The sequence below is a fragment of the Labrus bergylta genome, chromosome 10 (genome assembly GCF_963930695.1).
Source record: "Labrus bergylta chromosome 10, fLabBer1.1, whole genome shotgun sequence".
NCBI classification, from domain to species: Eukaryota; Metazoa; Chordata; class Actinopteri; order Labriformes; family Labridae; genus Labrus; species Labrus bergylta.
This window is the reverse complement of record NC_089204.1, coordinates 2,008,413-2,036,256: the sequence shown is the minus strand read 5'-3', so window position 1 is coordinate 2,036,256 and position 27,844 is coordinate 2,008,413. Positions and strand designations below refer to the sequence as shown.

Genomic DNA, 27,844 nt, shown 5'->3' with positions numbered 1-27,844 from the left:
TTTGGGACTTAATGGCAGATGATGGAACATAAAAATAAAGCAAACGTTCAACACAACAGAGTCGTCAGCATTCCTTTTTAAAAACTTCACAGCTATGTGGATGTTCTGATTCTTATCCTTAATAGTCTAAAAAAATGACAGGACTAAAAAAACAGACACTTCTTCTAGATTTACGTCTCCTGTCTGTATCCTTACATCTGGATAACTTCCTTTCCACAGAGCTCATCAGCCGTCAACATAAAAAAAGCTGTTAGACTCTAAAGAAAATATTTGTATTCAGAATTTCCTGAAGAACATTGTGATATCTGCCAAGTTAAGGGAGGCTTTGTAGAACCAACTAAACGTGACCATACAATCACCAACACATTAAACACTATGTATTGAAAATAAATAGATTCATGAGTCGTCTTCTCCAACCAATAAGAAAGAAGTCTGTCTGATATACCTCTTCCCCATTGTACACAATGATCTGATTTGTCTTGTACAGTGCTGTGACCAAGAATTTCATATTTGGGACAATAAAGATAAAACAAAGTCATAAATACAGCAGAAAACAACAACAACAACAACAAAACATAACACTACAGACGAAACAAAGTAATACATACAGCAAAAAACAACAACAACAACAACAAAACATAACACACTACAGACGAAACAAAGTCATACATACAGCAGAAAACAACAACAAAACATAACACACTGCAGACGAAAAAAACAAAGTAATACATACAGCAGAAAACAACAAAACAACACACTGCAGACGAAACAAACAAAGTAATACATACAGCAGAAAACAACAAAACAACACACTGCAGACGAAACAAACAAAGTAATACATACAGCAGAAAACAACAAAACAACACACTACAGACGAAACAAACAAAGTAATACATACAGCAGAAAACAACAAAACAACACACTACAGACGAAACAAACAAAGTAATACATACAGCAGAAAACAACAACAACAAAACATAACACACTACAGACGAAACAATAAAAGTAATACTGGTACATACAGCAAGAAACAACAAAAACAAAACACACAAAAAACAAAAAACAAGGGACAACCATAGACTGTAAATATTACTGGACAAACCCTGAGTGACGTCACCCGTCTGTTACGGAGGCATCAAATGAGTCTAATCGATGGGCGCATCCATATTGGATATGCTGTCTCACTGGGGTCTCAACCTAACTTCGGATCAACCTAGTAACAGCATTAAGGCGGGACCGGGCGGGACTTAACTCCGCCCATTCAGCTCGACGTTCCATTTCACATCAAAGCTAACGGCTAGGCTGCTATCATCCCCTATTCCTGCTCATCCTGAGAAAACTCTATAAACAGTAAGTTAACATTTAACTTTTCTACAACACAGTTAAAACTAATTATATTCAACCCAAATATTTAATTAAAGTCTTAAAACTACACTTTTTTTAAAATCTACAATTATGGTTATTAGTTATTTGTCAGAGAAATTAGACTTTGTCCGGGTTAACAGAGCAATACATTAGAAAAGTTTTATCATAAAATGTAAGAAACATTTTGAGGCTAATCTTTACATTTAAATTCTCACATTGTTACAAATCATAACTTGGGTGTAAGAACATGTTTAAGGATAAGAAGTCTGTTTTAAAACTTTAAAAGACGAGGGCTTTGGCGTCGAGGGATGTCTCCCCCAGATGGCCTGAGTGATGACACCCACATGTTCCTGCATCGATGGCGGTCTCCATGCTTGAAATGCTGTCTCACCCTTACCTTCATTCAACCTAACGACAGGCTGAGAGCTGGAGCTGAGACGGGTTTTAAGCCTCTTGACAAACCGTTACACTGCGCCCACCTGTCAATCAGGTCAGCTACACGCCTTATTGTGAATAACTCTTATCCTTCATCAAATCAAAAATGATGAGTCATCAAAACATTCACCCCCTGTACAGTGTCCATCGAGACATGAGCTAATCAGACCTATTTGTTTGTTTTGTACCAAGCTGTAAACATGTTCATCTCTGCTGTAAAAACAGGCTTTTTAGAATGTAGTTTTTCAGATTAAATAAATATTTCTATATAAATGCACTCCTTTATGTCTACTTATGAGTATACATTTCAGATTTGAAAGACTAAAATGTGCATTAATGCTCAACTCAATAGCTTAGGGAAGGAAGTCTACTTTTACATAACCTTTTATTCTTTTGATAAATACTAATGTAGTTCATTTCTGAAAGTGGGATGGAACAGAGTCATTGCAAAATGATGACCTTAAACACAGCCCCATTCTTAAATCAAGATACATGGAGAGTAAATAAGATCAATCACTTGTGAATAAAAACACAGTTAAAAAAAAATGATTTAGAAATGTAGTCTTCCCTGATCAATATCACATAATATCAACTTCTCCCATCTAAACTGGACAAAGGGTTTTAAAATGGGAAGAAAATAGTTTGATTGCAAGTTGTTTGGAGGAGATCTACTTTTATTTGAACAGCATGAATACAGTCTTCCAAGGTGCAAACCCTCCTCCTTCTTCTGAAGCCTGTGGAGCTCCTTCATGTACTGCTGTCCTATCTGCTGGCCATCTTCTCTCACCAGAACTTCAACTGTTGAAAAGTCATTCAGAAGAAGCTCGAGCATGTGACATGGATCCAGGAGAACATGGACTTTTAGTGAGGGGTCTTCAGGGTGACAAAGAAAGAGAGAAAATATCAGTTATTCATTAAATCATTTTGTTTGTTCTCATCTATTTTTCTGTATTCATCTGTGTGTAAGAGCACATTTATAAATTCAACAGTGTACTACCCAGACAACAAAGGTACAGTATTAAGATAATCAACATCTATTCAAAGTTAAGAAGATAAACATTATTGTAATCATGCTATTTTCAGCTCTCTCTCTCACTCACACAATGATATTCCACATCAAATGGTCTCAGATTTTGGGTGAGGAAAAATTAAGCAGTTTATTGTGGATAGTACTTCATCTTAACATGAAACAAATATAATCTGAATTATTTAAATCAGTAACAGGTCCCAACTCTCTGTGCTTCAGTACAGAACATACAGTAACTCATTTATTATTAACATGAGCTCAGTACATGGCTGTATTCTTCAAACTATTTATTATACTTTATATCTATATATATATATATATATGTATATACTTTATATCTTATTTTCATTCCATATGTTATTTATATTTTATATTTCTACTGCTATATTCTGTGTAAGAGCATCTGTAACGATGAAGAACTATATTAATAACCAGATTAATTTTCCCTGAACTCATACAAAGAGACAAAAAAATTGAATTTGGTAACAGTTTGCACAAATCAAATTTTTCTGTTCAAGCTTCAACATATAGCTGATCTCTGTCTGTCGACATCTTTAGTTTTGTACTTGTTATCGCCTGTTTATGTTATAACAATAACAATAATAATAATAATAAAGATTTAAAATGTTGAAGTTTGAGTTTGTGTGCCGTCGAAATGAACGTCAACCATGCAACATTAATATCATCCTCTGTAACATGTTTAACCAGCGGGTATCGTCTGATTAATGTTGAACTTTATACACAAAGTTTGTCTTTTAATGACATTTAACATTCATCATAACGTCAGATAACCATATTTACAGTCTGCGGTTAACCACCGAGCTGAACCTTTAGCTTTTAATATCACACAAACTCTGTCTTACAACATCTTGCCAACTAAAATTTCGAACACTTCAGAATTAATTTCCCCCAATTTAATAGTCCTGGCTGGCTATGTTGCCATTAGCTTCTTTGGCATGAACGGGAGTCTTGATCGGCTGAACCATTGACCGTAAATAATGAGCTACACAGTTAGCCGACTGGTTTACAAGCTAACGCTAAACAAGCTAGGTCCGTAAATATAAACACATGAGTAAGCAGTAAATATAACACTACTATATCACTTACCGAAGAAAACTGAAGCATCAACTTGTTGGATGGTCTGTTAACCGCACAGCAAGCCATGTATGTTGTCAGATATGTGTTAAACAAACTCTCCAAACGAAGTAAAAAAGACGAGCATAGCCGTTTTCCTTAATAAAATAAAATCCGCCGAGTTATAAAAAAATTCATTCAAATTTTTTCGAGACCGGAGTTTGCCTTATTCCAATCAGAAGGAGCACAAAACATAAAAGCTTTTTTACCAACTTTCTTTGAAACAAAGGGAACTGTGAAGAGAGTCTGATCAGAACTTCTGAGAGAATAACTCGGTGTGTGAGGAACAAAACATTGTTTAAGACATTAAGGATAATTAAAGTTAATACATTTGAAAACAAATTGATACCAGTGATGATTTTAAAGTAATTAAAATGATGTTTTTATACACGCTGCACTACACTCAGACCAGCAGGGAATGTGAGGACCAGTGGGATTGATTAAAAACAGCCAGATACCAACGAGAGAAAGACAAATGATCCATCACAATCATTACCTTTTTTTTTGCTGATTTCGAGGTAAACAACATATATACGATGTTCATGTAACAAGGTAATTTATCAGGAATGTGCACCTTCTTTTGTTTCATTATGAAACACAGCATGTTGTTGGAAAATGCTGCATCGTGCTCAGAAAAAGTTGTAAGTCGTTTTCTTATTATTGTCAAAAACAACAAAAAAACTAATCCATGTGTTATTTTCATCAAATGAGTAGCTGACTTTTTGTCTTCGCACAAAACCTAGAGCTTTCATACAGTCAGCTTATACTGGGAGAGAAGACAGGGACCATCACGTGTTAGGTGAAGTGATTGTTATTGAAGTCAGTTTATGAATACATTGAATTCTAAAATCAATACTTCGACCTAAAATAGTCCAAACTGAAATAACTTGACCTTTGTTGAATACAAGTTCATTTATATTTCTAATAAAGAAATGCATTCACAATCATTGTGGTGTGTCTTAATGAACTTAACAGTGAGGGTCTCAATAGAAGTTAAGAATAGGTCAAGAATCAGTCAAGAATAGGCAGTGTTATAAATCAAAACCTTTTACAGATCACAAAGAGCCCGACAGAACTTCTTCACTGAAGCCGATTTCAAATATGAACCCATCAAAATTCTCATGAGTTTCAGGAGGACTGCCCTTAAAATCCTCCTGATCTCCTGACCTCGTACATGCAACTTACAACTGGAGACCATCGAGGTCTGGCGAGAGGCGAGACATGATGTACAAAGAACAACATGGAAATGGCGGACCAAGCAACAGAGTCCACTATTAGACACCATAATGAGAATCTTTGCCTTTGTATGAATCCTGCGTCTAGTTCAATGATCATTTGAAAACATTTTTAATTTACAAACATCAAGATTGACCTGCTAAAACCCTTTTATTATATGTTCTGTTTTCAGAGAGAAAAGAGGATCAGGTGTGCTTCATTTGTTCTATAGAAGATTCCATTTAGTTCTCATAATCGTACACTGCAGAACTCCGCCTCAGGCCTGAAATGTTCTGACCAAAAAGAAAAACACTTTTTCTTCTTCAGCTTGAGCACAGTCACCGTCGTCTCCCAGCAGGTGTTTGAGTATTATTACTCATTGTGCGGCTTTTTTATTAATCTCATAAAGCCGCCTGTATTCAGCCTTTCAGGGATGTTATTGATAAACATCCGGGGTAACATTTGGAGCTGCGGTGGAGTAATGGTTCTGTTTGTGCTCAGGGTTGTTTTTCAAAAGAGAACAAGGTGACTCAATAACTGTGTGGCACTGCAAGCAGAGACAAGCAGCTCTGCAGCTCCTTTTGCTTGGAATCAATGGGAGTCTATATCTGTAAAGTGAAGACTCAAAACGTGTACACATGTGGGGATAGAATTACTCATGGAGTGAAATTTACATAGAACACCACATGCACCATTAATAACGCCTGGGCTTGCAGTGACAAACTGTATTCTGTGATTTATTAACCGTTCTGCATTTGGAGAAAAGCTAAATGTGTTTATTAATCCAATCTTATAAATATACAACTTTCCTGACAAGATGAATACTTGAATAAGAAAACAGATCTTCAGAGAGAGTTGAAGGCAGTTTTGTGAATGCTCCCGTGTAAAAACAAATAGTCAAAGGGTTTGAAGCACTGTGAATATTTAAATACAATCCCCCACATATCTCCTTACCTGGGTTTGCATCATTGCTCTCTCCACACGTCGGGTCTTCCCTTTTTCTAGTTTGGTCCTGAGGCAGAGGGCCGAGACTTCTACAGCCCAGAACTTAGGTTGAGACAGGATGCACTGTGAAGGAAACAAGAGGAACAAAGAGTAAGGCGACCTATAGTCCATGTTCAGTCCGTCAACATGCAAAAAATGAAGCCAATGTCAAAGTACAAAAAAAGTGTTTTTCCTGTAGTGTCCACTTGGGGATTTCAGAAGTTTAAGCATTGGCATTTTTACAGAAATAAGGAATGATAAACAATGAGAGAGAGAGAGGGATGATTAACCCCAACAGTCTCTTAGCTCAATTTAAAGCATGTGAGAAGAACATTTCAAAGTAAAAGCCTGAAGTTCCGCAGCAATTAATGGTGCAGCTTATTTTAGTTTCTTTCCCAACTCGAGATTGATAAAGAAAAGATCAAACAGAAAATGAAGGACGCAGAAAAAAACAAACTACAACCTTGTTTAATACACATCACTTCAAACGTTTTCATTTTCAGCTGATAGACCGTCAGATATTCTGTACAGGGTAGAGATAATCATGCTTTTATTGCCAGCTGAGGTTTTGGCTCATCTTTAATCACAGCAGCGGTTTTCTAGCTACAGTCTATTAATGAAAATATGAATGAAAGTGATACATGGTTTTAGGTGAGCTGAACAAACGCTAATGATGTTTGTGGCTGCTTAGCGAGACTTGCTGGAGTCTTTACTGAACAGTAAATTATCATAATTACTCGCTTGTTTTTGAAGCAGCATCAATCACTGAGCAGTTAACAGGAAATGATAAGACATGCTTACCATTTTTGAGACTGCTCACACAAACAAGCTAAAAGTGCTGATCAACAAAAGAAGAAAGATGTAGAGGAGGTTTTTCTCCACTCATTTGTAACAGTAACCCGGGATATATTCAAATATTATTACTTTTAGAAAAACAAACGCCAGCCAACAAATGGTTGCACTCACATCAGGTTTGTTCAAATGCATAATATTGGATGATGACGTACACTATACTGTATGTTTTTTTTTTATTAATGACAGATCAAAAATGATATAGATCTCTACATTCATAGGAAAGTACTTCTGCATTCTGAGTCTCAATGACAAGTGAAGAGTTCCCACTTTAATCCTGTAATTTATTCTCGTCTTAATAAAACTTTTTAAAAACATTTTTCTACAATTCATTGATCTGACACTTTTATCCAAAGCGACGTACATCAGAGATTAAGAACAACAAAAGCGAGGATCTAGAGGACCTTCAAACAAACAGCTTTAAGTCTGATCGGACACACAGGTGTTGACAGGCAACGCACAGAGGCAAAGCACAACATCAACAGCTGTTCTTGAGAGTTCTGATCAGCGTCAAAACCATCTTAAATCAAATTTTTAAACAAAATCATTGTCATCATTTATATCATTAAGTGTGTAGGTGTTCAAAGAGTTGGGTTCAATGAGCTTTTTCTTCAAGGTGCAAAGGGACTCTGCAGATCGAATGGAGTTTGGAAGTTTGTTCAAAAGAGAACAAGGTGACTCAATAACTGTGTGGCACTGGGGGCGTTTTTAAACGTAAAGTAGTGATTTAGAGGTACCGGTAAATCATTTACGCTAAGAAGATGCATGTAGATCAGATGGGGTTCATTTTTCTGAAGCTTAACCTGACTTAATGTTGAATTTTCATTACGGGACTGGCAGGAAAAAGTCAGAATAGTGTGCCTTTTGAGTTCACACATGCTTCTCACCCCCAAAATGTTTGTTTTGTGCATGTGTAGAAACACCTATGGACCAGGGTCACACACCCCCACACAACATGCAGTAACAAACCCTAGATTTTGGTTAATAATTGACTAAATAATCATCATCATCAACCTTTATTAAAGTTCTCGGAGTGAATATTTGCACCGAAACGAATAAATCCTTTAGCGTATTTAAAAAACTGAATTTACATGACCTTTATTGTGATTGCAAAAAATGGCAAAATGGAACCAAGTGTAAGTAATCTGAGAGTTAAAACAGTGATATTGTATCCTTTTCACTATAAATAACCAAAATTAACTCGTCTGGATAGTTAAGTTCTTATTATCGCTGGGACTTGTGACGAGGCTATAATTTAAATACAAGTTTTTAACTCAAATGTATGAATGATAATGTTCTGCCTCAAAAAAGTTCAATGTGCCAGTTCAATTAAGGATCAAGCAAAAAATGATTTTGATAGCACAACATTCTTTAATATATACCATAATGTGCACATGTTACAAGAACATACTGCAGAGGAAGAAGATAGCTGTGAGGCAGACTGACTGTAGATTTATAAAAGAGGAGCAACGAAAGCTCCTTGGCAATAGATGAGCACTCGTAGCTTTCTGTACTTTCTCTTTGACTAGGGATTTCTAAAAATCAATATTTTTCTTATAAAACAGTCATGCTCCTTTAGCTCAATCCTTATTAATGAACAAGCTCTGCTGTAGAGAGACATCCGACAGTCTATCAGTCAGATAAGACCTGTTAGGTAGCAGGCTGTGTCTAACGGTCCTAAGGTGGGACCTGGACATAGGTGTGATCACTTCATCCCCTCGCTTTACCTTCTGGCTGAATGCGGCTTGAGGACCAGCGGTAAATCAACCATCTGTCTTTTCCTACTGGACCCTCTGCAATCTGCTAAACTCTATTGATCTCATCTTGGTAACATATCTGGAGAGAAACTATAAGAGTCTGACAGCCCAGGTTTTCCCTTAGAGGATAACACAACCTGTGTTATTTTCATGCATGTTGTAAAAGGTAAATGGACTGCACTTACAGTACATAGGGCCTTTTAGTAAAGTAAGTAAGTCAACGTTTAATTGATATATAACCTCTCACACAAGTGACACAAGTCCTTCACAAAATATCACAACAAACAGTGACAACTTAACCTTTCATGTGCATTCATACACACATTCTAGCTATACCACTCAAAAGCCATTTAGAGATTTAATGTCTCATCCAAAGACATTTGACATGTGGACTACAGGAGAATCAACACATGAACCTTTCCTATTGAGAGACAACTACCACTGAGCCACAGCCGCCCACGAGAGAAATGTCTTGTGACATATCTTTAGAGATAATATTCAAAACAAATGAAATCAATGAAAACTGTGGGTGAAAAGGCTTATAAGAAAATCTACCTCCATATGGCCCTCAAGAAAGGCAAATGAATTCCCATTGTGGTGTGTTTTTGTGAAACACACATGCCAGCTAGGAATTAAACCTGAAAAGAGACACCCACACAAAGGTTGTATGTCGTTATTGAGTAATGTAAAAAAAGGCTCTCAGTGAAGGACTTGGATATGAAAAGCTAGCGTCCTGTAATTCTGGTGATGATGGAAACATGGACAAGAATGCAGAGATCTATAACAAAAACAAAATAACCAGCAAAATGCGCTGTAACTAAGCTCAGTCGTCTTTGTACATTCATCTTTTTTCAGTGACAGCTTAATATTCTTGTACCAGTCTGTGAATGCACATTGCATTTCAGCGTTGCAGAAGCATGACCCAGCATGAGCTCCACATACACACATTCAGACATGCACACACACAGAGCGCTGCGCTCCAATGATACTGTCTCACCCCTGTAACGCCTCTGTTTCGACCTCCAAATCACAAAACCCATTCTACAATTCTAAATTCTACACTCGCTGCATGTAAGTCTGGTGACTGTACAAGTGTTTTAAGGCCCATTCTCTGCTCTTGCCCTAATAAGTAGTGTTGTACCCACTGTGCTGAATGCTTTTTCTGCGGTAAACAGTATGACAGGATTTCACTTCAGAGGTAGGTCAGTTTGAGATACAACACAAAAACAACAAGAACAACAACAGAAAACTAATTTGAGAGACTTTTTAAAAAAGAGAAATCATCAACACTTACAAAAGAGCATGTATGTCAGGCAGACAGTGACGTTTTGGATCATTCAGAACTGATCACTTTAGGGACTCTTGAGTTGAGCAGCTTGAGTTGATTCCAAGGTTTATACTGACGGACTAAACTGCAGTTCTAGACCTTTTATTTCAGGAATCACTAACGACAGTGCAACCTGGTGGCGGGCAGTCTCACTAAATGAACTCATGATACCAGCAGCAGATGTTTAAGGATGCGGACAGATGCCTGGAAGGGGGATCGATACGGCGCATTGATGAAGACAGCCAGACATGTGACAACCATCTAACCAGCCTGCAGATTCCTGGATCTACATGTAGGCTGGGAAGATGCCTGCTCACAGAGCCAGCAGCTGCCTGCAGCTTTCTCATCCCACACAGTGACAACATATGCTGCCAGCTCATTGTTCAAACTGAGCTCACAGCTGGGTGGATGAATGCATGGATAACCGCAATCCAACTTCTTAGAAAGTGATGAGCACAAAACAGGCTGAATACCATTCCTGGCCACAAACATGTTGTTTTCATTCAGATAGAGCCATTAACAAAAATATGGATGATTAGACAAGTATGTTGGACTTGCTGACCAAAAATGGAGGACACAACAATTAGACTTTGGCAAAGTTTCATGAGGACAAATAGATCTTTCATAAAAACAGAGCAACAGTTCCTCTGAGGTGATCTGATGCATCATGAATGATTGAAAGATGTGTAAATTCACTTTTACCATTTTTGGTCAGATTTTTTTGTAAAGCAGAAAGTAGGTGTGACTGTGCGTTGCCTGTCAGCTCCTGTGTGTCCAATCGGACTTAAAGCTGTTTGTTTGCACTTACTGATGCCGTTTCCTTCTAAATCCTTGCTTGTGATGTACTTACTCTTTGATGTACGTCGCTTTAGATAAAAGCGACAAAATGAATTGTGGGATTGTACACTGCAATCTGTACCGTGCCTAAGCACTCTTCACCCCTAAAGTCCAGTTTGTTTGACTCGTGCTCTGATCCATGTTTAAGCACAGTGCACTTCCTTGGCCCTGGCACTTTTGGAAGACGTGTGCTTTAGCAAGGTAGTTCATGCACGAGCACACAACGTGGAAAGCCATTATGGTGTATCTCTCTAAAAACTCAAAATAAGCCTCAAAGTCAGAAAAGCAGATTTTGTGTTCTCTGTGTTGTTCTCCACTGTGCAGACGCAGACTCGACTGCGCGTCCCTTTTTATTTGCTCTGGTCCGCCTGTATTGTAAACTAAGCAATACCAAAAGTCACCCTGAGAAGAACATAAATCTCTGTTCTTCAATGTATAGAAATCAACCCAATTTAAAGATGTTGGTAAGAGGAGAACCAACAGGTCAACCTTGCTATTTCCCTCCAAAGCATCACATTGCTTTTATCGCTAATCAAATTAGGTAAACACACCCGACAGCCCCTTCATCAATATGACAAATGCAAACTTCAGGCAAAGTCTTAGCGTTGTCTATGTCGTATTAAAATTAGTTAGACAAGGCAAATACATCAGTTGCTAATGATTAGCTAAGGCATTCATTTCTATTTGAACAAGAATGTGCTTGGCGTCGGGGGTGTTCAAAAGTTATATAGTCTTACTTTTTAGTATGACGTAGCATGATGTAATAATTTTTCTGTTATAAAACAAGGATGGGATTTATATAACTGCTGTATCTAACATGGTTTAAAATGCTAGAAAAAAATAAACCTGAACCTTACTGCACTGTGCACCCACCACCTGGAAGCCTACATGTCTGCAATCCAGACACCATTAAACTAGGATGATGGGCATGAAAACCACAGACAGCAATGTTCTACCTTTGCATCCCGACTTGTTGTGTCTCGTTGTATATCTTACCTACATAATCAAATTCAAGGACCCTATAGCAACTTGATATTATCATGTGGTGTTTGTGTCAAACCCACAGATATGAGGTACATCATTTCCCCGACATGAAAACAAGAAAGAGTTGAAGGATTGTCACACCAGTTGGGTTGTTCTTTGCTTTTACAACATAGATGTATTGATGACTTCTGAGATAAATATGATACTATGCAACTCATGAAGTTAGAATTGTTTACAATTTTTTAGAAAAGGGACATTTTTATCCTGCAAGCAACAGAAAGTGTAAGCACAAGACTATACCAGCCCCTTGGTAAGCCTCAAGAGGATCCCTTATTTTTTTTCTTTTAATTTCCTGTCCTGTAAAGTTCCTGCTTGCCAAGCGCTTTCATTAGAATGGACCGTCACAGCTCTTTCAGAGGAGTGTCACAGAATCAGCCAAGTGAGCTATCCCATTACTGCTCTCTTACGTCTCTGGAGCAGGGGAGCGTCTCCAAACAAGCTCAAAGCTGTAGAAAAGAAGGAGCTTGGCTTGTCTTACAATGTTTACCAATTTGTGATCAGATCTCCGAGTTAAGAGTGACGTGAAAAGAACAGCTGTTACAAAAAGGTGCCCCGCCCTGCTCTCTCAAGTGGTACATGTGATAATAACAGTGAGGATCAGGAAAGCAATGAGGCAACCTTGCTTTCACCTTAGCTTGAGGGTAACCGGTTCACCCATTGGATGCTGCATCCTCTAGGCATCTAACAGCTGCTGCAACAACATTGTCATGCATGCTGTTAATACAAGGATTGATGCACATCGACCAGACTTTTGTACTGGTGTTTAAAATGTGTTTTTTTTCCCCCCCAGATAAAACAAAATTCAGTTCAAGAATCCCCCATTTTGCCGTTCTAATACAGAAGTAATATTTTTTCACACAAAGTGAAAGAAGTGGCTCTGTATTTTCACCATAGACTGTATAAAGAATAAACAGCTAAAGAGCTTTGAGAAGTGAAGCCAAAAGCTGTAGAGCTCCCCCTGCTGACCAACTTAGGGCTCACTCACAATAGGCAAAGTTGTCTGTACTGTGACCCCACCCCTCCAAATTCCCCCACTGGCCTGCACTCACACTGCTCCAGGACCAACCGGGCCTGAGCACGGTTACCTCTTGTACATACTGTCATAATACAACTCATTCATGTATTGACGTGATCATAAAGCGCGCTTACTTTACCAGACAGGAGGACTTGAGAAAATAAAAAAATAAAAATAGGGACGCGCTGTGGGGTCCGCATCCGTTCATCGGAGAACAAAACGAAGAACATGACAGCTACTTAGAGGCTTATTTTGAGTCATGTTGGTCAGATACAGCCAGAACACTCCAGGATTTCTCCATAATTAAGGCTATCCACGTTGTGTACCCGCGTGCTTGTGCTCCTGCATGAACTGTTTCGTGTCGAAGCACACCTCTACAAAGCGTGCTTGAGCACATATCGGGGTACTCCCACTAGTCAAAGGAACTGGACTTTAGGGGTGAACAGTACAGATTTCCTAGTGAGAGTGCGCCCTTAAAGGGAATGAGAGCCGATAGTCTGATCAGTTTGATTAATGTTAATCCCAAAACACAATAAAGTTAATAAAGCTGATCTTCATTCTACAAGTGTTGCTGGAGCTTTTTGACCTCTTCAAGCCTTACACTCTCCAGGCACCTTGGTAGTTTGGGACTTTCTGCTGACTTGTTATAGTGGAGGAACCCCTTCAAGGTGAGACAAGGCCCCTCCACACACTGGGCTCCTGCACACCTGGCTGGGGTTCCATTCTGCTTTAACAACTTGCTCACTTTACTTTAATACCTACTTAAAATATTGGAACCAATGTAGAGCAGCCTTGGCATTCCGACTTCCTGTTTATATTTCCAAATAATATTCATGTACTATTATTACTAATATTACTAACACATTTTGATCAGAGATTTTTTTCTGAGTACAAAGCATTCTGAAGCTGTACCTCAAGGTGAAAAATAATTCCATAATAAACCAAAGTGTGAGAAAAGTAGCGACCAAAGATAGTAGGTCAGTGTGTTCGTGATAACTTATATTTCTTATTTCTCCGGCACTGAAAAAGTACCTGACGAGCAGTTTTCAGCTCGTAAGGAAGTTCTAACTGCTTTCATAAAAACAGCGAGCTAGTATGTGGGGTTGTCAACATGGATTTATGGTTCTGTTTTCCTCCACTCTGCTTTTCTGCAGTTCTCTTTAAAGTGAGTCATTTTATCATTTTTGCTTGGTGCTTTTGTTTGGACGTTGTTTTCTTCAGTTTGCTGCAGCAACAATATAAGAGGCGGGTTTCTGCTTTAAACTAGGGTTTTAATGTCAAGGCAGTAGAGGGGAAAGTATTAATGATAAATGGGTCAAGAAATAAGATGATATGACATCTACCTTGAGAAAAAAAAAAGAATCACTTACAGATGTGAAGGCAAGGAGTTCCTCCGCAGTTAGTTTATGCACCGGGTTATTCTTCTGGAAGTCAGTGCTGTAAGACAAACCTCTTGGTCAAAAATGTGTACAAACAAATCAAGACTAAGGGCACGAACATGATCCAAATAAGTACTTTTAGGCTTATCTTTATTAAACACAAGCACAAGATGCAGCTTTAGAGATGCATGCAGGGGGACAACAGCACAACACAACAAGAGAGAGTTCATTTCTGGTTGCCTCTATATCGCTACCTTGCCATTTCTTAAAAGTACTTCAAGATGAAATACTAAAAGCTTTGGTGGAATCACTGTTGAAGAAAATCCTGTTAAGTTTAAGTGCAGCTGCTGTCAGAGAGTCAGGCTTTGGCTCCAGGAGGTTGACTCCTTTCCAGACTAAAGGATTAGAATTTCAGGGAGATTTCCATTTCTTGGAAAGGCACGCTATGTTAAAATGCAGACAGGTTGATATAATATAAGAAGTAACTAAGTCCTTTATACTATTCACCCCTTAACACTCAATCCTCCAGGTAGCCCTCAATGGTGAATAAATACGCATACAAAGAGACCTGACAGTGTGTAGGTCAGCAATGGAAAGGAATTCAAGAGTCCAATATGGAGATAACAAATAGTTGACAAATCTATATAACAGAAGGAAGTATGGGAGAAAAGATGACTTTTCTGACTTCTTTTTTAAAGGGCAATAAATCTGTGTGTTTATGAGTGCGGTAGACCCACAAATGCTTGTAGGTTTGCAGAGTATCCCTTTGCACACTAGCTGACCTCTGGTCAGCAATGCACATTATTGCAAGAGAATCCTTCGCATCATAAACTGTAAATTAACCAAACACTTCATTCCAATCTGAACTGAAAGCAGATGACAACCAAGGGACAATTCGGTCTGCTTCTTCCCAGTTCTGAACTTGGGATTCAGTTACTGGATCAAGTAATCACATTACCTGTGAAAACTAAAATCATTACGTTATTTGTTTATTTTTTTCCGTCCACCTTTAAAGACGCGCAGTGTTTAGCATGAATCTACGACTTTATTGGCTTACATTTTCAGACAAAAGGGTCTTTAGAAAAGGTCATAGTAGAATATTTACATGGATGGATCCTTGGACAGCCTCTGTTCAAACTAACTTAATTATCAAAATGTTCTCAGTAAGTATAATAGTTTATAATACGTGGAAACAAGGAAAGATTCACAAGGGAGGCAAGAAAAGTAACAAACAATTTTTTTATTCTTTCAAAAACTTAAAAAAAGAAGTTCAAACTGAATTTCTATTTGTTAATCAGGTTGTTGTAATTGTTGGTTGTCGTTGTGCTGCAGTATGTGTTGTGGTGGTTGTAAAGATTTGGGGGGTTTATGTGGTGTTGGATGATGTGGTTGTAGTGGAAAGGTTTTGGTCGTTGCTATGTTGGTGATAGTTGGGTTGGTGTGGTTGTGTTTGGTGGTGGTTGCTACGGTGCTGGTTGTGGTTTATGTATGGTTGTTGTTTCTGGATGTGGTGGCGGATGTTGTTATGGTGTATGTTGTGATGGTTGTGGTAGTTTTGGACTAAGGGGTGTTTGCTAAAGTGGTGGATGTTATGGTTGTAGTGGTAAGGTTTTGGTGGTTGCTATGTTTGTGATTTTGGGTTGGTGTGGTTGTGTTTGGTGATGGGTGCTACGGTGATGGTTATGGTTATAGTGGGGATTGTTTGTGGATGTGGTGGTGTATGTTGTAACGGTTGTGGTAGTTTTGGTCTAGGTGATGTTTGCTGAAGTGGTGGATGTAATGGTTTTGGTGGTTTCTATGTTGCTGGTTGTTGGGTTGGTATGGTTGTGTTTGGTGGTGGATGCTACTGTGCTGGTTGTGGATTATATGGTTGTGGTTGTTGTGATTGTTTGTGGACGTGGAGGTGTATGTTACAGTGGTTGTGGTGTCTGTGGTTTTTTGTATTGTGGTGGGGATTGTCTGTGGATGTGGTGGGTTATGTTTTGATGGTGTATGTTGTAATGGTTGTGGTAGTTTTGGTCTAAGTGGTGTTTGCTGAAATGGTGGATCTGGTGGTTGGCTAGGTTGCTATGGTGGTAGTTGCTATGGCAGTGGTTGTGGTGTTGATGGTTGTTGTGCTTGCTCTGTTTTTTGGTTGTGGTGGTGATTACATTTTCTAGTACTTTTTGAGAATCATTTTGTCTTTGGAAAATTAAGCTTTTTGATGATTTAATAGGAGAAAAAAACAATATCTGAATATATTTATCTGGGAAAAAACTGTGCCCTGACTTTTTCCAGGGCCTTTTTTAGGCTTCATTTTTTAGTTCACTTCTAGACCTGGAAACTTAAGCCCAATTCACACATACACCGTGCGCGCCGCGGTCCGTCAGCGCTGCGCACTACGTTGTACTTAGCTTCCACTCTAGTCAATCATTGTGTTCACACAGGGCGCGCTGCGGTCCGTCTCCGGCGCGAGCCACCGACGGCACTGCGCTCTGCTCCGTTTCAAATACGCAGCGAGTCTATTTTCGCCGGAGTACGCTGGAGGTTCGCGTCAAGCAGGACAGAATATGACAGCCTGAACAGGAAGTCAGACAAGGAAACGCACAGAGCATCCGGTCAATTTCAAAATAAAACACAATATACGGACTCGCGATCATTTTTCATCACTTTATCAACATTACGTCAAAACAGGAACCGAATTAACAACAATGCATCCTCAGAAAGACAAAGCAACATGTTGTTTGCATGTTTTTCTCTTTATTCCCGCGGGATCTTGTAGTTCTTATGTGATGTGTCATGAGTGCGCTCCGCTGCGCTGACGTCCCAGAAACGGATCCAGTGTGAATGGGCGCGAGCCGTCCAACGGAGCAAAACCGTGGCGCTGACGGACCGCGGCGCGCACGGAGTATGTGTGAATTGCGGGTCAAGTGAACAAACAAGTCACAGTTGAGACTGTTTGGACAAACGGTGATTTGAGTTTTCCCATGTATTGATTGATAAAGCCTGTCAGTTAGACATCATTTCATGACAAGTATAGAAGGTAGTTTGAGCTTTTTAAATTATCCTAACATCAAGGCTTAACTATACAGGCAGAAAAAAGAATCCAGCCAAGGTCACATTCCCAGAGTTAAAAGGACCATGGAGAACTCAATTCTCTGATCTTTCTGACCAGGGACTCTTCAACTTTTTAAGCCCTTGGCTAAAAATTTAATAAAAGGAAATCACATCCTCCGATGTTCTCTCATTAATACAAAGCACACTGACAATGAAGAGGCAATTAAAATTCTTGAAAGCACTGTGTGTCTGCTAAATTGTCCACTTACTCCAAACACGGAAACTGTTGCTGACCCTCAAAGTCACCTCATTACGCTAAACCCCTGTCTACACCTTCAACATTCTTGTCACATTTTTCAATCATCCGTCTGATGGACTTATCAAGCTCTTTTTTTAGCCACTGCACATAATAACACAGGCATCATTGGTACTTTGTGTATATAACTGCTTTAAAAGTAAATTCAGCTCTTATCTTTTTATAAACAAGTATTAAAGGTATGACACCACAAAACTAAATGAATAGAAAAATGACTTAACCTATGTTGTATATTTTTTTTTGTTGAGTTTTTACATTACCTCTAATATTTCCAACAGTGATCAAACCCAGAGAAATCCTTCATTTTAATTTATGATATTGTATAAGAGCTGTGTGCAGGTGTGGAGATCTAAAGTTAATTTAGACAGACCTCCTGCTCATCAATCATCTCCTCACAATCTCACTAACTGCTCCATTGACCTTCACCTGACCCCTCCTCTCCCAGCGGCAGCATGGGAATTCATCACTGACTTGCCATGAAGCTAAATGGTTTTTATATCGTGTTGAATGTCTTCTATTCACCCTTTTTCAGGAGCAAAGCACCACTACAAACAAGTTCACAATTTACCAGAGGTGAACCATGAATCCAAAGGGAAACAAAAGGTCACAAAGTGAGAAATGAGGTCTGCAGAAAAACAACCGGAGGAGAAAAAGAAAGTGCTGACACCTTTCTCTAGACTTTATTTACTGATAGAATTTTAAAAAGCTTCAACATGAGACTCAGAAATAACTTCTGTGTAAATAACTGCTAAATGTGTGTGATTCTTAACCTTCTTATGACTCTGAAAAACACAACTGGCCAATCATAAGCCCATTTTACCCGCAATCACTCTACTGAGATGTGACTGTTCTGCTTACTTACTGCATTACATTACTGACTCCTGGAGTCCTTCAACATATAACACAGAAGCAAACAGAAGAATCAAGTGACTGCTTATCAAATACTAACATGGTAGAAAAGTTAAGAGTTAGTTGGGTTGTTTAAAGGAAGATATTTTCTAGACACGAGTGTTACTGGGAGCCCTGCCAGAGCTGCAAACGTCAAGTTTTTCCACTTAAATACGTTTTTCTCTTTTCTAAATGAGGTACCTTTTAAGGAACTTGTGTGTTTGCACCACTGAGACCTGTCTAAATGAAGATCGGAGCATAAAATTACCCCCTAAAATAGTCACTGTTTCCCTTTTAAAAGTGCACCGCCTTTGGGGATGGGGCTGAATGTTTGTTATGACTTGAGTCATCAAAGCACATAATTTCAACCTACCTTTTTTAATTCAGTTATGCAGATTTTTTTAAGTAAATGGCGCAGCAGTTTTCTACCTTTCAGTTACTGGAAATAAATATTGTTTTTCAAATTATACCACTGAAAATGTTTTGAATCAAATAGCTCTATACCCATCCATACATTTTCTCCCACTTGTTCGACTGCGGAGCAGGTTAAGCAAGTCAACCCAGAGATCCCTTTTCCCAGCAACATTTCCCAGCACCTCCTGGGGGATTTGTGAGGAGTTTCCAGGCCAGATCGGATATATAATCCCTCCAGCAATCTCTGTGTCTACAGTGTTCTCCTCCCAGTTGAACATGCCCTGTAAAGTCCAAAAGGGAGTAGGCGTACTAGATGCCTGAATCACCTCCTCCTAGCTCTATAGAGGAGCAGCGGCTCTACTCCGAACTCCTTCAGGATTTCTTAGCCCCTTACCCTATCTCTAAGGCTAAGTCTAGACAACCTTTGGAGGAAACTTGTTTCGGGTGCTCGTAACAGCAATCTAATTTTTTCAGTGACTACCCAAAGCTCTTTACCACAGGTGAGGAAAATACAGGTCAATCCAAAAGCTTCCCATCAGGTTCAGCTCCCTCTTTACCGCAACAATCTGGCACAGTCATGTATGTAATACAGAATGCATATAGCATTGGAGGCACTTCATTATGTCTACAAAATCTCTGAATTTGGCTTTAATAGCATTTCACAACTTTTAAGAACCGAATCATTTTAGGGGCATTTAAGTGTTCCTATTTGGGGAAGTTGATCTACCTTAAAAATAAATTATCTGCTGATTTATAGATATATCTTTCCCAATGTAAGCTGCCCAATAGTCTCATGTGACGCTGCAATACCAAGTTTGGCCACCATGTTGGCTTAAAATTGACTTCAAGGGTTGGCGCAATTCCTGGGTGCTTGGGTACAGTGCCCGCATTACTGCTGGTGCTGCACCAACCCACCAGTCAATCTTACAATCCATTTTACCCTCATTATAGCTTTATATTTAAACTTTAATCCCCAGCTTTACAAGTAGTGGTTTACATGAATGTACAGGATGGTCAGAAGTGATTGCAGTGTTATAGCTTGGAGGGTTTCTACTGAAAGACATATAACCCTCAAGTTCTTGTAAGACATTCCAAAGTTACATTTCAAGTTCAGATAGCACTATTTGTAGATAAACTTGGTAATGTACTTTCTGTGTAAGTAACACATACAAACCTCTTTCTGATTTAAAAGCTTGGATGAACTGATTTAACAGAGAGCTGCAGAAACACTTCTTAGCTATGAGTTAGAGGACTTACCAGAGGCCAAGGATGACAGCCTGCTCCTCGCCATTGAGGTGAGGAAGCTCATACTGATCTGGCTCCGCCAAATTGATTTTATCCAGTACGGTGTCATCGCCCAGACTGCAGTCCTGAAAGGGAGAAATCACAAATGGAGTCAGCACACAGCAGTCACAGATAGTTGAAACTACTCTATAGACAAAAAAATGGCAAAAAATAGTATGAAAATATTGGTAATGTGTAGTTGGTATGTATTTGTAAATTACTATAAATTGTGATTAACTATAGAAGTGACATCACCTGGATATGATTATTATAAGGACTATTATTATGCTATGTCACAGGTATGTTAAAGATCTGTCCTTCCCCATCGATTTAGCATACTCTTATCTCTCTATTGACTGCATAATGAGTAGAGGATTGTAGATGATGAGATGGTAAAGATTTTGAGGAAACATAACGTGCCTTTTTGTTTCAAGCGATATGTTTACCTGTACAGCACAATGTTTGTTCCCCTTAATAGTTAACTGTTATCCAAGAACAGTTCCAAGCTCGTCTCACACTCACTCGTACATTTATACATTTCATGAGCAGCTTGGGGTTCAGGATAACTTTGACAGGAGGATCCTTGGATCACCCAAATGTGCACTTAAAGCCAGTCAAGTGCATTCCTCTGGTCTACTTTGGGCAAAAATACAGTGCATTCATGCAGACAGAGAAAACTCAATCCAAACCCTACTCTGTGACAATTTGGTTTGGCAGCAACAACAAGAACTCGGGATCGAACTTGCTTCCATTACAATAACAGCAGAGTGCCAAGTCCAGTCAGACCTGCGGCGACAAAAAGGCCCAAATATCCCTGCTGGCAGAGATTCTGATTGTCCAGTGATGAAGAGTTCCTTCTGCGTCCCTCTCTGCTTTCCTTCTATCCATCCTAGATAGGATGCAGTGAGCCTGGTTAATGACAGTCTTGATTGAGCTCATTTACTCCCTGTCCTCCAGTAATGAGGGTATTAGTGGTCTGAGCACAGCACAAAGAACTGGAGCTGGGCCACGGCCACAACACAGGGTACCACAGACACTCTTCAGCAGAATTCTGGGAGTACACTTGAGAGGGACAAATACCTCATTCCTGAGTTCTTCAGCACAACACTAAATTCAAACCAAAGCCTGATTTACACATACAATCTATGCTGTAGTCTGAGGAGAATATTTCCCAAAATGGAACTACATCACACTGCAAAGTGGACTACAAATACTGCAATTAATTGGTTTGGTAATGTTGCAGCAAAACCTCAGGAGACGGTCTGCTCGATGCAGGTTTGTTTGCAGTTAAAGGCTGGTGGCTTTCAAATAAACCACAAAATCAGATGATGTTTGCAAGTCTCAATGCCTATGTGCAACATTGCATGCATATTTTCTCTACTGTAGTAGTATTATTACAAAAGCTCCACCTCAACATTATATCCTCAATTTAAATTGCCAATGTTGAACATAAAGAGGCTGGCAGAAAATGGCTTTGTCGTGGTGTATTTTCAAAGTAATTCAGAGGTACCAGCAAACAAGTATTTATGGTCCTTACAACCACATGTATAGGCTACGACATAGGCTCTGCATTGATTTGGTGCACAAATAGAATTCAGGGTGTAAACTTCCTGTATGAGAACAATCTCTATTTGTACTTGAAAGGAAAAGTCATTTGTAAGCTATGCTGACTGTTCATGGTCTATGATACCTTTTCCCCTGTACATAAAGTTTTATGTGTCAATTTGCCAATGTTTTTATTTTGTGGGGAGTGTATTTAGGGATATGAGCCATGAGCCAACACCCTCGCAAGTCAGTAGCTGAATTACGAATCAGTTACTGACTTGCTGAAAGTAATTAAATAATTGTATTAATTTAGGGCCACTATGCCAGTCAGATGTTGAGTACAAACTGTACCCCAGCTGCCCACTACTAGCCGGAGTGGTAGCTCTGGTTGATGGCAACTTGCATACTCTACTATCAGGATGTAAACGGGCACAGCCCAGCCCAGCACAGAGGATGGATAGCATCTCATTGTGCAGAGTCATTTGGCAGTTTTTTTAAATTCAAAAGATAAAGTTGTATGTAGGCTGTGCCAGGTTAAAGAGGCACATAACCACTGCTAGCTCTGCTAACATCAGCCACATATGACAAACCAATTTGACATTGTTTACCCGCAGATGCTGTGATACAGTGTTTAGCTGTGCATAATAAAATGGGCTCAATTTTGACCATTTGTTTGACTTTGGACTAGTTCAGGGTCAGAATCTAAATTTGTGTTCAATCAACAGGAAAATTAGTTGCTAGTAAATTCCTATGTTTTCTTGATTTTAATGTTGATAATGGTTTTACTGATAATGGCTGCTGTGAGAGGATTTCTTCAGGGTTCACCCAGTTACATTTGAGATGTTTAAGCCTTTATTTGCACATTGAATATTATAATATTATATATTTTTCACAGTCAAAGAATGAAAGTATATTGGATAATAGCATGCACTGCGAGGAGGACTAAAGGAGTCTGCAGGGGAGTGATTGACCATGCAGGTACCCAAAATAGAACGTGTGAGAGAAAATGCACAGAAGGGATGAATGAGAGACTTATGAGGCATGACGGGGGGAAATTAGACTATCACCGTGCTGTGAGGGTGTGTGGGATTGTTAAAAAGTGTATGGGCTTAAAAGAAACTCTCAAAAGCACATCTAGGGGCGCGCTGGTGGCGCAATGGTTAGGGCGCGCTTCCCATGTAGTGAGACTCTCGTCTCGAGCGGTAAGCCCGGGTTCACTTCCACCCGTGGCCCCTTTCCACATGTCATTCCCCGCTCTCTCTCCCTGGTTTCCGACTCTGTCCACTGTCCTCTCTCTGCATTAAAGGCACAAAAAGCCCAAAAAATGAATATATATTTTTTTTTTTAAAAAGCACATCTATTCCTCTGAGAGCACTATGAAACATTTAAACAATGACCATTCTTCTGTTTTCTGCTGCTTGGTATGCTGGTTGGACAGTGTACATGTCAGCACCCTGTGGTGGGCGTTGAACCAGCACTTCATCATGAAGTGGTTGACATGGTCTGTGTACGGCGCTTTAACCAAGCAGCTGTGCGAAACGCCAACAAGTAGCAATTCAGAGCAACAAAATGATTTGTTTTTCAAACGACACGTGACAAATGAGTTGTCAGAGTCTAACGTGATGCACACAAAAAGAAACACAGTGTACTGACAGAGAAAGGCAGGGACATTTTGGAACTGAATCTATCCATGTTTTATTTTAACTTCCTTTTCAAAAGAATAACATGATTTGCATGTTTTACCCGAGGATATCAACATGGCCATGGCCACACTTTGTGTTTAGTTTTGTTATTTCAGTTGAAAAGATGTTTATCAGTTGCATTGTTAAAACTGTGCCACATTTCAAAACAAAGCCGGGGGAATTATCCAATGTAAATATTATTTTCATCAATGTCTTTATCTACATTTAAAAATCATTGAGAGCCAAGCCCTTGTATAGAATTACGTGTGAGCAGATAAAAAAAACAAAATAAACAGATAAGAAATAACATAATAAAGAAAAATGATCAATATAAAATGTCTCAAACGTGCAAAAAGACTAGAGTCACTCGCTGTTTTCTAATGTGTCCAAACCACCATTGCTCATTTATTTGAACTAAGTTCATTAGGTTTCTTCCCTTGCTGTGGTCCTGCCCTCATAGCATTAAGACAGCTGTGTCCTTTAGGCGGATTTAGTTAGCTCTAGGCTATCATAGCTGTTAACTAGCAAACTAACAATGAAATACCTTTTGTGAGAAGTCATGGTAATGTTGCATTCATTGCAGCATTCAAACTGGGCCCCTCCTCCTGGGCTTATCGCCCCCCAGAAGCGAACACTCACTGGAGGACGTAGTGTCTATGTTTACTGCTTGTACCTACACTGCAAGCACCTCAATACTTTCACAAGCTAACCACCAGCTTTTGGCACTTGCCTGTCAAACAGAAAGCAGGCCAACTTCCACTCGTTTTAGAATAAGCTTTATCTGCTTGGCATTTCACCTCATTATGATTATATTTTCTCTTCTACGTCCATGTCCGTCAAATTTACTAGTTTGAATCTGCGGTATTGTAACGTGTCTTTAGGTAACATCTTTTATGAATTGCTACTTTATAAATAAAAATTGGTTGATTGATATATTATTTAACATACACATAGAAGTAGTGTACTGTATTAGTACTGGAAATCGGTCTTGGTCTTAAGACTGGTCTCTAGACCACTGAAATGATTTTTCAGTGATATTGGTCTTGACTTGGTCTCTATCCCTAAGGGCGCGGTCACACTGGCAATCTGTACTGTGCCTAAGCATGCTTCACCCCTAAAGTCCAGTTCATTTGACAAGTGTGACAGGCACGGTACACTTCCTTGGCTTTGGCATGCTTCAGAGAGGTGTGCTTCAGCGCGGTACACTTCATGCACGAGCACAAACACGTGGGTAAACAACGTTGACAGCTTTCATTATGTAGAAATCCGGAGTGTTCTGTCTGTATCTGACTAAAATGACTCAAAATAAGACACAAAGTCAGTAGAGTAGCTGTCATGCTCTCTGTGTTGTTCTCCAACGTGCAGACGCAAACTTGACTGCGCATCCCTTTTTTATTTTTTTTTATCGAGTGCATCTGTTTGTAAACATGCTTCATAATAACATAAAGCCATGTATGTGCTGCATTACAAAGTTGTTGTTTTTTATGCCTTTAATGGATAGATACAGGCGCGTCTCACCCGTGGGTGTTGCGACACCCACACTTTCACTGAAACGTAATTTCATCCCCCTCACTTTTTACCAGTGGAGTCATTGATGAAAACCTATTGGTCAAGTCAGATTTATTAAGTGACAATTAAGCCAATCATAGCTGTTCGGTTACAGTTGCAGCACGGTAAAGTTACGTGCATTTAATCCTCCTGTCACTCATCACTGTCTGAGTCAGAGCTCAGAGCTAACACATGGAAACATGCTACATGTAGCATCCTTCTGAAAGAAAGTTAGTCACCCAAACAGTTTTTAAGATAAATCCACCTCACAAAACAACCTAAGTGTAACATTTTCTCCTCTTGGTTGTTCTTTTAGCTGTATTTATTTACTCCTGTAACTTTACGATGTAGCGGAAGTCCCCTTTGCAGTTTTTCAAAATAAAAGCACATTATATTTGAAGACCCGAAATAAAGAGTTTGAGGCATAAGGCAATAAGAAAAGCAAAATAAAAGTATCACAAAGAGCAGTTTTATAATCTTTTGTAACTTTGTCTTGTTGTATGATGTGTCAGCTAACATTAACATTATTAACAACATTAAATGAACCAGAATGTGTTGACTTGCTAGAGGGTGGTAATATATTAGCATTAGAACACCCGCACTTTTAAAATCGCTGCTCCACCCCTGGATAGATAGGACGGTAGATAGAGTCGGAAATCAGGGAGAGAGAGTGGGGAAAAACATGCGGGAAAGAAGCCACCCGGGCCGCCTGCTTGAGACTACAGCCTCCATACATGGGGCGCGCGCACTAACCACTGCGCCACCAGCACCCCGTGCATTACAAAGTTATGCACAAGAGATAATCATGCTTAGGCCCGGTTTGACTTTGAGCCATGTGACCGCAGGCCGTGAAGGAGGGGGGCAATCGTGCTTCAGTACAGCACGGTACGGATTGCCAGTGTGACCGCGCCCTAAATGTCTTGGTGTTGTCTCGGTCTCAGAGCGCTCTGGTCTCGGCTTGGTCTCTGTTAGTGTGGTCTTGATTACAACACTACCTATAACAAACATGCTAGCATACAAGCCCACAAGGCTATGCTCCTAAAAGGGGAAGGCTTGACTGGTAACATGTTTTTTTCCAACGATAAAAAGACAAATAAAAATAAAAAAATTGAATAAAAAAACAACCTTTTTTGGTTTGTTGCTAGTATATAGTAGTTTATAAATGTAATTATTAGATTTGAAGACAGTGGGTTGAACAATGGCTTCATCCCTTCCTCTTTGATTCCTTGTGAAAGTCCCTTTGTCATAGAATTATTTTACTTTGAGAATCAACGGTTATCTTTCATATACTGAATTCACTCCTGTATGTATATTTTCTCTTTTGATAAGTTGTGTGTGCACTTTTTTAGGGGGATTATTTTTACTGCTGTAACAAATTAGTTTGGGCGCCTGCTTTCTAAGACCAAGATGCTCTTTACTTTCCGGTTTCAACAAAAAGACTTAGTCGATAACTGAACCTGAAGAAGCTCAGGCTTAACCTGATCACCAAACCACTGAAAATGAAACCACCATGACATCCTGCAAATAGTTTGAAAATAAGTTGAATGGTGCAGAGTAACACATGATTATTCAAGTGGGTCAACAGTAGCAACAGGCTCCAGATGGTATTAAGTGTCCAGAGGTGGACATCTCCCTCTACTGATGATGCTAGGTATTACAAATTATTTGCCCTAACTGTACATTCTGGGCAGCTGAAAAGGCTGCCATGATCTCAAACACCTGGATCTGAGATTTACCCTGACCATGATGTTGAACTACAGGGAGAAATAAGGAATGGGTCAATTAAACTAGAGGCGTCAGTAACCTTGACCCTAGCTACCAAATTCTGATTAGTTCATTTGATAGTCCAAATGGATGTTGCAGCCAAAATCAATAAGGTTTTCTTTCAATGGTCCATTGATTAAAAGTAATCCAACAAGATCACATATTCAGATAAACTCAGTTAATCCATTCCTGTTTTTAATCTGGATAAACTCTTCAGTTTGTGTTGTCATTTGGTTTGGATAACTATTTATTTGATCCAAAGAGTCTGAATAAAGCTGACCCCAGTAGAAGGCTGAATTCAGACTGGGTTACAGGGAAAATGTAAGAAAACATTTTACTTGGAAAAATAACAACATATTTACAAAGTTGATTAAATTTTTTAATATGACTTGAAATATATAACATATTTGCATTTTATAGGCTCATTTCATTTTCAGACAAAATTGACAATTCTACAATTCAGATGCTGGTAGGGATAAAACTACTGGTGGGGGGCGCCATTGCAGACAAGGAAAACAAATCTTACTTTTGATTACGATAAGGCCACCGCATTGGCAAAATGCTGTAAATGCAATTAGAAATAACAAATACACCAGGTGTTATCTTAATTTGTGGTTCTGTGTGGGAAAGATTGGTGCGCTCCTGGGATGCATTGATGATGAGTTTACTGCATCTTTTTATATATATTTTTATAGATTTATTTTTGGGGGCTTTTTATGCATATATTTAAGAGACAGGACAGTGGATAGAGCGGGAAATTTGAGAGAGAGAGAGGGGAATATCCTACGGGAAATGGTAAATGGACTTGAGCTTATATAGCGCTTTTCTAGTCTTCCGACTACTTGTCTCGGTCTCAGAGCGCGCTGGTCTCGGCTATGTCTTGGTCTCTGTTAGTGTGGTCTTGATTACAACACTACCTATAACAAAAATGCTAGCATACAAGCCCACAAGGCTATGCTCCTAAAAGGGGAAGGCTTGATTGGTAACATGTTTTTT

At 39.2% G+C, this 27,844-nt stretch overlaps 1 protein-coding gene across 3 annotated transcripts in view; it reads right to left on the bottom strand.

The window, feature by feature from the left end:
- The window catches only part of ttc27 (tetratricopeptide repeat domain 27), an 84,914-nt gene that overhangs the window by 30,158 nt on the left and 26,912 nt on the right, over positions 1-27,844 (bottom strand). For all 3 annotated transcript variants that reach the window (XM_065959677.1, XM_020647818.3, XM_020647820.3), the window contains exons 8-10: positions 20,283-20,395; positions 14,363-14,429; positions 6,131-6,244 (exon numbers count right to left, since the gene is read on the bottom strand). In XM_065959677.1, the coding sequence (XP_065815749.1) occupies positions 6,131-6,244; positions 14,363-14,429; positions 20,283-20,395 (294 nt within the window). The remainder of the gene's footprint in view (positions 1-6,130; positions 6,245-14,362; positions 14,430-20,282; positions 20,396-27,844) is intronic.